This window comes from Alligator sinensis, unplaced genomic scaffold, assembly GCF_000455745.1.
Source record: "Alligator sinensis unplaced genomic scaffold, ASM45574v1 scaffold375_1, whole genome shotgun sequence".
NCBI lineage: Eukaryota > Metazoa > Chordata > Crocodylia > Alligatoridae > Alligator > Alligator sinensis.
The window spans coordinates 739,237-750,138 of NW_005841928.1; the positions used below are offsets into that span (position 1 = coordinate 739,237).

A 10,902-nucleotide genomic window follows, 5' to 3' on the forward strand; every position below is an offset into this window, starting at 1 on the left:
GGGGGGGGGGAAGCCCCTCATTTTAATTCACATACAAAGCATAGGGCGAGAAGTGGGGAAGGAGGTGGCTGCTGCAGCTCTGATTCTGCTCCTTAGCCAGGGTCAAGCTCAAAGCCAAAGCCAGTCCTCACAGCAGCCCTCCCCCCAGTCTGCTCTGCTTGACCTCACCTCTGCAGCTTCTGCCCCCTCTCCCCAACAGAGCACCTGGTAACTCTGCCCAGCCACTTGGCAGCACCAATCCTGCTGTGTGGCCTGGAAGGGCTGGACTTCCACGTGCTGTGCTCCATGACCTGGGAGTAGAGCCCAAGCAGCATCTGACAGTAAATGAGGTGGGTAGAAGAAGCAGAGAATGTGGGGAGTGGGTAAGAGGAAGAGACAGAGACTTTGGGCAGCTGTGGCTAGAGGGTGGGGGCAGGGAGGCTGCAGGGGGAAGTGGCAGTGCAGGCAGCACGCAAGAGGGTTGCTACCACCGGGCCATAGCAGTGTGGAGGGGATGAATCTAAGACAACCCTCTGATAATTAGATTCTATACTTGGAAAATTGTAACAGATGTATAAATTTCCCATATAATCTTATTATTAGGGGGTCATCTTAAATTGAAGGTTGCCTTAGATTTGGGTAAATAAAATGCACAGTACAGGGTCAATGCTCCATGTAAACAATGCTCAGGTGTACAATACTAACAAGCAATAATTCACACTTGAAAATTTCACTGGAGAGGCCAAAACCTTTATGATCATAAAGTACCCCCACTTCCAGGTAACAAGGAGAAGTTTGTACACATTATGCAAGCTGTATAAGTAGGGGTGCACTGATAAAGATTTTCTTCACTGATACCGACAGCTGATTATTAACGAACCATAATTGGTCAATGCCGATCTGACAACCAACATTTAGTAATTATGCAAGGCATTTTAAACTACTGACATAAATAAACCTTTTTTTTTTTTTTTTAATTTTTGGCATGCTCCAGTACCCTGAGTCTTGTGTACTAGCATCCCCACACTTAAAAGTGGCGGCAAGGGAACCTAAACTAAAGCTCGCTGAACAAGTTTTAGATCAAATACCCCCACCCACATTTTTAAACATAGGGAAACTGATACACAAGACGCTGTGACACTTTAATTAGAGCGACTTCCAGAGCGACTAACTGAAGTGCCGCCCCTCCCACCCCCAGAGCACATGTACAAGTGCCCATGACAGTTGCAGCAGAGCCCTTCAGCCCCTGTTCTTCTGTATGATGCCCTTGAACCTCAGTCCAGGAGGCAGCTGCCTAAGCCAGTCCAGCAGAGCTGAGGGGAAGCTGTGAGCCTTCCCAGCTGCCCAGGGCTGAGTGGTCTCTGGGCCAAGCTCCCTGCTCTCCTTCTTCTGCCCAGGGTAGAGCCATGGCCTGGAGAAACTAGGCCACTCCTCCACCGCAGCTGAGCCCCAGGTTTCAGCCGGGCCCTTTCCCCTCCTAGTACTGCCACTGCCAGGGGCAGGGAAAGCTCTCATGCCCTATGGGGGAGTTCTGAATGAACCCAGCCCCAAGAAGAGCAGAACCCAGCTGGGCTGAGGGGTCGAGGGAGGACCAATTCACACAGTGCGGGGGAGCAGCTGCCTTGGTTTCTGCCAGGCTCAGCCCCTGGCCCCTTGGGTGTGAAGCTGCGGGCGCTGAAGGCTAAGGTACACCGAGCCGGGCAGCTCCACCCACCCCTCCCCAGTCATGGTTTTGTAGCGCACTCAGCCTTTTACAGCACCTGCCCCGGCCCCAGCCCACAGTCAGCGCCAGCACCTGGGACACTGCACCCACTGCTCCAGCCTAGCCCAGCCCGGCAGCGAGGGGACAAGGGTGGGGATGGAAAATGGCTCAGACCCCTGTATTCAGATCCGGCCCTCCACGTTCAGGGTCACCCCAGCTCATGAGAGGAAACCCAGATATCCAGGGCCTCAGCCAGAAGGCATCATTATCAACAAACATTATCATCTACAATGGACAAAAAAAAGACGATAGGGTCATTTCTCTTTTATTGGCCAAACCAAGAGGCAACCGATATCTTGGTGCATCTCTACCTATAAGTAAAGCAACTCAACCTCTGGCATTCTCTGATATCTTTTACGAGCACAAAAACATCTTAAGAAGTCAGAGAAGTAAGTTTTACATGTTACCTCTTTCTTGAAAATACTCATGGATCTACAGAAGTCTAACTGTTTTCTTATCACAACGTTGAGCTGAGAGTATACAGAATGCAGGTAAATCCATGCAAATAATATATGAACTGGTTATCATTTAACTGAAAACATCAGGTCATTCATGACACAGGCCAATTTTGGCAGGCATGTTTCACTGTTCTACAGACTTCCTCCCGAACAGATTTCAATTAATATTGTAATTATTATGCTTTTAATAAAAGGCATGAAAAAAAAACTAGTACAACCTGCAACTGTGAAACTTTCCCTAGATGACTTCATGTGGCCTAAACTACCAGTTTCTACTGACTTTCAGATTTTATCAAAACATTAATTTTTCAGGTCAGATGGCTATGATTATAACCTTGTAAATTAGGATGGAATACAAATCAAACATGGTTTCCTGAGGCTACGAATAGTACTAATGTGTCTGCTGTTGTTCATGAGCCAAGAAAAGACATTAACACGATTCTAGAGGCTACAATAACAGATGGAAGTCCCCAAGAAGTTAAACATACTGTATCTTGTTGCATACAGCACACCTTTTTCCAAAAAAAAAAAAAAAAAAAGAAAAAGAAAAGGAAAAAATGGCTACCAGAAATTATGAGAGAGATGCAGTTAAGAGTGGTTTACTTTTGCCTTTGCCAAGTAAGCCAGTAGAAAATCAGCACATGATCAGCTCCCTAACTGCTGCTGCTACTTAAGTTACTTACTACAATATGTTTTCTTCATTCTACCTTTCAAAAACAAAAAGGTGTGAATCTTATTCCAGGGCAAAAAAAAAATGCTGTAAAGCCAAGCAACAAGTCTTGTTCAGCAATTGAAGACAAGAGTGAGAGACTTTGCCACAGTGCCCCTGGAATTCTACTGATGACACCTGTCATCCTCATCCTCACCTTCCCTACTGACTTTGGACCAACTGGAGTTTTGTTATTCAAATAATATATGTAAGCATTTTTCTTTGAAGTGTGCATACATGTTAATACTATTTTATTCAAAAGCAACGGAGGCTTGGATGTCTAGGACCTCCCATAGGAAAGTCACTATTACAATATGATCGTAACATGTAAAGCAAAAGGATTCTTTGAAGAAACCGTTTCTTTAAACCCTGTCGCTTTGACTATTATTCAATATGCTTAGTTTTTCAAATTATGCTTAAAGATAGCGAGATTTACTTTGCATATTCTTTGTATTGGAAGAATTTACATGTAAATTATTTGCTTTGCAGAATAGTTTCTTCTGCAAAGTTGTATTTGAACCAACATTTTACCTCCCTCCCTCAAAATAATCATTATTCATTACCAAATACTGTAACTCAACCTAAAGTAAAAAGCACATGATATAACAACTTATACTCATACTCCAAGTGTATTGCTGAATAAGACCTTTATAAACATGTAGGCAGTCTGTTTGCTGGCGTCCTTTTCTCTTAACAGTTACTCGATTTCAAGTCTCTCTATCCTAATCTACGTAGATATTAAAAACACAAGAAGTATTTCTTCATACGTATGTATATTAAACGAGTGTCAAATTGTTTCTTAATTAGGAATAAAACCAAATGAAAGGATATCGATCAAATGTGTGAATTTGAGTCCAATTGCTAATAACTGTCTTGTATAAAAATATTCAAGCATAATAGCAAGAGCTAACAAAAACTATGACCAACTAGGAATAGCAAAATGTGAATTCTTACTGGTATACCCCTAATTTGAATGATTAAGAGAATGAGTTTGTTAAAACTTTAAGTATGTTCCATTTCTTAGACAATTTAAAATTCATCAAGTAAAAATATATTCATATAACCTTTAATACATAACTATTTTATAAATATGCACCCATACAGAGTGTTACCAAATGAACAAAATAAGAGAACAGAGCTCCAGAAACATGATTCTATGTACCCTCCTTTTTCTAAATTCTAGAATGGTCTGGCAGCTGTTTTAGACGATAAAAATATATACGTTATAAAACTATACATTGTGAATCAGACAAACCTTTTGGATAATCATTGTTACTGAACCAAGAAATGGTCTTAATTGCATTTCCTTTGTTTTAATACACAGTTGATACCAAGATATTTAACTAATACGGACATGTGCCTTACCAATTATTGTTCCTGCTGTATATTTTAAAAATGTTAATTATTAGACTATACACTGCTAGAAGTAAGGCTACATAGCAAACTAATTTGCTAATTTAAATTATTAATGCTCATAGTACCTCAAAATCAAAATAGAATACCAACTAGAAAAGTACTTCATACAAAAATCACTGATTCTATTAAAATGAGCCACTGAAATACAGCATCTTCTGAACCCAAGTTATTTCACTTTTCAAAGACAACACTATGTAAACTGTCCACACAGTGGATTCTTTTTACTGTGTGTGACTACAGACAAAGTAATATTTGGAAAATGAGGACAAAAATGCCACAACTGAACTACAGAAAGTGAAGTGGGACTCCTGTCTTAAGGATGACTTCCAATCTTTGTTCTTGTGAGGTTTCATATCAGTGTTACTTAGCAAGAAATGACATGGTGCTACTATGCCCGACCTTCTGCCTGACTTCACAGTAACATAGCTGACTACTTCTCTCTACTGATGAATTAATGCAGGGCTTTTCAACCTTTTTCAATAAGTGTACCCCCAGCAGCCGGATGGTTGACAACCCCTGAATTAACATGCTTACCCTTGTTCATACATTTACCCTATAATTATGTGTCAATATATTTGGGACTAAGATTAAACAGAATTACTGTATAACTAGGAGAATCTATGGTTAACTGACCTCTCCACTTGTTTTCAAGTTCTTAAATGGTATGCTCTCTCATAAAACTCTTCAGAAGTAATGAGTTACACACACAGGAGAGACAAAAGTAACATATAGGTATTTAATGGTATCATACACATCTGAAACCAAAATTCTATGACAAGAAAGAGTGATTGAAAATTAAGTTATGGGTCAAACAGACTCACAAAACACATCAGGGCTCTTAGCTACTTAGCCTTAAAAATCCTGTACTGAAAAATCTCAAGATCTACACAAATTACCATTCAGTTATATTCTATCTAAATTGCTAAACCAGTCTCTACTTATTATGGCATTCTTTAGTTCCTATATTGCGTGTGATGAACTACTAAACAGCTTCTGAGTATACCACTGAAGGATGACAATGTCTCTTCACACTACAGAGGACCTGGCGTGGTTTTTTATTTTAAACATATAACATGCTTCAAAGTACAACACTTGATTCTGTACACATGCTTTCAATTCAACAGGAAGCATTATATTTTCTCACACACAATACATCTCCAAATAGAACATGGACCTTGTTTTCAGAAGGGGGGAAATTTATTTTTTTCCCCCCAGACCTAAGGTCTACCACGTGACTCAACATTAAGTCCTCCTGGAAACAGACTGTTCAGGAACTGTAGAGTCAGGAACTTCCTGGTGCAACAGACTGTTTCCTGTAATGCCTCACTTCCTGGACACACTATGTTTCCAAGAGGACTTACTTACTGTTTGTCACACGTGGTTAGACCCCAACAATTTGCAAAAGTCGATAGGAAGACTGTTACTTGTCTGCTCTAAGCAGTTCTTTATTTAAGTTCCTGTAAAGGTTTCCACATCACAAACCTCATCAAGATATTACCAAAAGGTCACTTGCTGCTTTGGGCACAGCCAATAGCTACAGCTATGAAAGGGTTGACATAACATTCTGCTTCAAACACACCAGTAGCAGTCATTTTGGCAATGCATGCCATGCCCAGTGTCTTCAGCAATGCTCCTTTTCAGAAACGAAAATAGCTTCCCCACTGAAAGCATTATCACAATTTTGGGGAGGTTATTCTGGGAGGGAAAGATGGGATGTATGTGAGAAAATACGGTAGTCAGTGTTACAGAAGATATGCATCTTCTAAATTAATTTTTCATATTTCCCCAGGAAAAAAATGCAAAACAGATGGGCCTTTCACCATGCTTTTTAGTTCAACATATTCTGACTCTTCTTGAACAGATGGAAGCAAATTTCAAAGTTAAGGACTTCCACAGGAAATACTCTACTATAAGAATCTCAAATGAGTTGTCTTGCAAAACACTGTAAAGTAATCCAAATTACTGTGTTGTATGTGCAGTGAATCAGTCTGATATGGAGATGGAAGACCCTTTTTTTTAAATCTTTAAAACATTAAATTTAAACAAAAGAAGCCAGAGTAATCCTCGGTACCCATTGGTGCAGTGCTCCTTACTTTCAAACACAGTAAGCAATCAAGATGGATAAAGATACTACTACTCTGAAAGGTATCCAACGGCAAACCCTGGCTCCACTCCTACCATGCAGAATGGAGTCTCTCCATTAATCTAAGTGACTTGGATCCACTGTATTCACATGATCTGACCCAACCAAACATGGGTAACACTGGTAAGATACTAATTAAAAAAAAAGTCCCAACTGTTAGAGAAAGCATTTTACAAACTCATCATAAACAGATAGTAGGCACCACCTGAACTGCTTATATCACATGCTTGGGCATGAGGATTATTTAAGAGTTCCCATAAGAACCAAGAGTCTACTACTGATTATATGTTTTTAAACCATTCCTTTGGTGTGGACAGTTTGCAGCCACTGGTTATTATGCTTTTATCTAATAGTCTAAAAAGTGCTCTCTCTGTAAGTGGTATTGCCTTCCCATTTAAGTACTTACAGACCACGAATGACTATCCTCTTAACATTCTTCAGTCAGTTAAATAGATTGAGCTTCTTCAGTCTCTTAATTTAAAGGCAGGTAGCTCAGACCTCAAGTAAGTTCCTGCAGTTCTTTTCTGAACCCTTTTCAAAGGGTCAATACCCTTCAGGAATTGTGGTCACCAAAACTGGACAGCAGTAAATCTCAGTAATGTTGTGAAATACAACATGTCTACTTCTATTCAATACTCCCCTATTTATGCAGCCAAGGATTGTATGTGCTCAGTGACCAAAAGTGGATGTTCATACTTAATTCACTGCACACACAAACCCTTTCTAATTAATTTTCCAAATACAAAATACAACCCATGTCCCCCAAAAGCTCGCAGTCTAAGATGATAAATATCTGAAAGCAGTGTTGTTGGGAAAACATTGAAGGAAAAGAGAAAACCTCAAGGAACCTAATTGATATACAGCCAGCCATTACTAGCAGCCAGTTTCTTGAAGGTATCATGCCCTAAGCAGGTCTAGGAGATGTAAGGTGAGAATTATGGTCTTGTAATCAATGGCATCCAGTATGAGAAATAACAAAAGAGAACACGAAGACATTTGCAGAAGTTGACCTACAGATACCTGAGGCTATACTGCTGGTTGACAAGAAGGCAACAAGAGAACAAGTGTGGAAAAGAAAGGAGAAACAGACCAGTGAGGGACCTGCAGGGCAAGGACAAGAAACAAAGTTAATACACTAGAAAACGAATAAGAAATCAAAGGTTTGGGGTTGAGAACGCAGTAACAGGCAAGAAAGAGGATAAATTTTACAGCTAGGGTTGGAAAGAATGGAAGAAAGGTGATGTGGTTGTCAGGGAGACCAGCACTGGTCCAATGACTTCAATGTTTCCATTTCAACATTTCAGATCACTACATCTAGGAACTATGCAATGTGAGGCAGCTGAGATTCAGTTTTCTACTACTGTACACAGGGCTGGAAAAAGCATATTGGAGACCCAGTACATAAACACAGATACAAAAAAACCCATAAGAACCAGGGTCACACACAACAGGGAGGTCCACCAGCAAGACTGGTGAGAAACCTAGCTTCATGTGACACCCAACTAGAAAGAGGGAGATTGTCAGGATTTTGGATGTTATTGCTATTCTTATATCCAATTTGGGAACTCCCTATTTCACATCAGACTCTAGCTAGTAGGCACCTTACAAAACTGAACAGTCAAACAGAATTCACTCAAATGAGAAGGGGCTTACTTCTACTAGCCTATCACTTCTGTATCCTCTACCCTTTTCTTTTTTAATCCTCACTCTCTTAACTCCACTGCCTGCTTCTGCAGTTGCTCAGAGGTTTCCTAAGTAGCAGCAGTATAAACAGATGTGATTCCTGACAGTTTCATTATTGCCCCAAAATATCTGAAGGACAACATTAAAACTGACCAATCTTGTCAAGCTCACTAAATTATTATCAGAAAACATATGAACAGCAAAGGAACTCAATTTTCTATAAGCAAATTCAGGAAGACAGCTTGGCCTTAATTTACAGTCAGTTCACATCTGTCTATAGTTACAATACCTTAAACTTTTCCCCCCCTTTTAAATGAAAGCTTAAATCATGCCCAATTTGACGAAATTCCCTCACTCATCAAAAAGTTAGTGAAATTTGCAAATACTGACTGGTCAAAAAGTAAGGGATCATAAAATCAAGATATTTAAATCACCATGTTGCATTTCTTTCCATCACTTCCAAAAAGGTTTTAGTCATATCAGTAATGTAACTGGAACCCTGTAGCTCCTTTGAAATATGAGAACCTCAATGGCCCATGACAATTCTGGATGACACTGTAAAAAGGAAACCACAGCAGAGGTAAGAGTACACCTTATTTAAGTTTTAGGGAACTTCTAAATGATTTTATAATATTGACAAAAATAACAATACCAACTAACAAAAATTGGAAACAATATTTAAATCACTGACAATCCAAAAAGGCTTTTCCACACATATACATGGGAATCAGAAACCTAGGATAAGAAAAATCATCAAAACGTTAGCTAGTTAAGAGGCACCAAACTTCCTAGGCCCCTGAGGTGGATCCAGACAACAAGGCTCCTCATGGGCCAGATCCAAACTCACCTGCAGAGGAGGGGTGAGGGGGGAAAGCAAGCAGAGCTATATAGGCTAAGGGAGCAACAAAGCTGTTAGTCACCTCCCTCTCCTGCCAAAATACATCCTCTATCTCCATACCCCAGATTTCAGTAAAGGCTCCTGCCCTGGCATCCCCAGGTCTCCACAGCTCTACCAGCCATATCTCTGACACCCCTTAGTCCATCTCCCAGCAGCACAGCAGGTTAAGTAGACACAGAAGATCCTTGACAGCTGTCTATCCTGTTTTTCTAAACCTCCAATGAATGAGATTTCACAACCTCCCTAGGAAGCCTGTTTCTGTATTTTACCACCCTTATAATGAAGTTTTCCCCTACTACCCAACCTAAATCAGCCTTGCTGCTTATTAAGCTCATTTTTCTTCTCCTACCTCCAGTGAAGATGGAGAATAGTTAACCACTATCCCAGTTACTTCCTGGGAAGAGTTATGGCCGACCCCTGGAACAGCACGTGTTCTAGAACAAATTCAATTTTTCACCCTTTCCTAAAGGTTTCTCTAAACCTACTGACATTTTTGTTGCTCTTCTTGGGACTCTCTCCAATTTGAAAGGGTACATAGAAAAAGATTCACTATCAGCATGGTGTTTTTAATCATCCTGCTTATGGCACAATGCTCTAAAGCCCAAACAGAATAACTTAAAATGGAACATGCTATGACCCAGCACACATTTCTTTTCAGAATCACTTAATGCTGACTCAACAACACTGGTAATCCTATATCACGATATAGAAACTTAACAGGGCTTTGACTGTGTTCTCATTTGCAAAACACATTTCTTAAGAAGCTACTTTCCACTTTTTTCATAGTAAACAAAATATTTGTATGAAAACTTTGTTTTGGAAGTTTTAAAGATTTCTCTTAAATAAGTATAAACATTTTACCAATTCCATTTGGTAACTAACCAAAAAATATTATCTGGGGATGTGATAATAGGAAGAGGCTCATACTGGTTTTATAGTCACTTTCACTTTCGAACACTTTAATCCCCCAGTTTATATCACCTTGCTGTTATATTTATGTAAAAGATAATCATCTTTTCCCCTGCAAGTTCAGAAGATGAACTTTGCTAAACTTACTATGCCTGATCCACCCACACATTCTTTCATTCGTAATTCTAGTAGTTTCACAGAAATTTCTTGTATCCAGAAACGGCAGTCCCGCTAGAAGATAAAACCTCCGCGAACAGAAAGGGCTTTCTTAAAAAGGCAACTGCCTTTTCAACATTAGTATTTAAACCGATTGAGCACCCATCTTCCCTTTTCCGAGGGGATTCTACTTTCGCAGTTTCAAAGCAACTTGCTCTTATGCCAAAAAATGAACATCTTGCTCAGTGGTACTTGAACACTGCGTCAAAATACACGTCCAGCTCAGACACCCACTACTGTTAAACACCGTGGCTTATGTAACTAGAACGACAGCAAGGGCTGAGTCAGGATGAGATGGACAAGTTCAAGCGCTGGAACTTCAGTTCCAGTGAGCTCGAACGCGGGCACTTGGCTGGCAGGTGGCAGTTTGCAGGAGTGGGAGGGGAGGGAGTAACATTTCATTAAACAAGTCCTCAGAGAGTTTCCTTGGCTGCCTGGACAGGAGGACCATCGTAGGAAGCCCAGGCTCTTAGAAGTGCCAGAAACTGAAGGCCAAGAAGGTAGAGACAGGTGTGGGCTGGCCATGGTAGGACCTGTTGGGAGTGACTGTGTCTGTCAGGCCATGGAGAGGCGCCTCCTGCGGGCTCCGCAGAGTTTTTGCCCCCGTGCAACAGGCAGACGGATGCGGGAGCAGGCAGAGGGCAGCATTGCCGCGCCCCACCCGGGGCCATTTCCTCGTTTCTGTCCGTATGGCACGGAGCTCCCCCGCCCGCCCACCCACCCACGTGG

The 10,902-nt window shown here is 40.9% G+C and overlaps 1 protein-coding gene across 9 annotated transcripts in view; it reads right to left on the minus strand.

Annotated features, from left to right (window-relative positions):
- The window catches only part of USP15 (ubiquitin specific peptidase 15), a 103,129-nt gene extending 94,423 nt beyond the window's left edge, over window positions 1-8,706 (minus strand). For all 9 annotated transcript variants that reach the window (XR_003093009.1, XR_003093010.1, XR_003093012.1 and 6 more), the window contains exon 1: window positions 8,585-8,706. Coding sequence is in view for 5 of the 9 variants with exons in the window: in XM_014517865.2 (XP_014373351.1) it covers window positions 8,585-8,628 (44 nt within the window). In the remaining 4 variants the exon portion in view is untranslated. The remainder of the gene's footprint in view (window positions 1-8,584) is intronic.
- Between the last annotated feature and the right edge of the window lie 2,196 nt (window positions 8,707-10,902).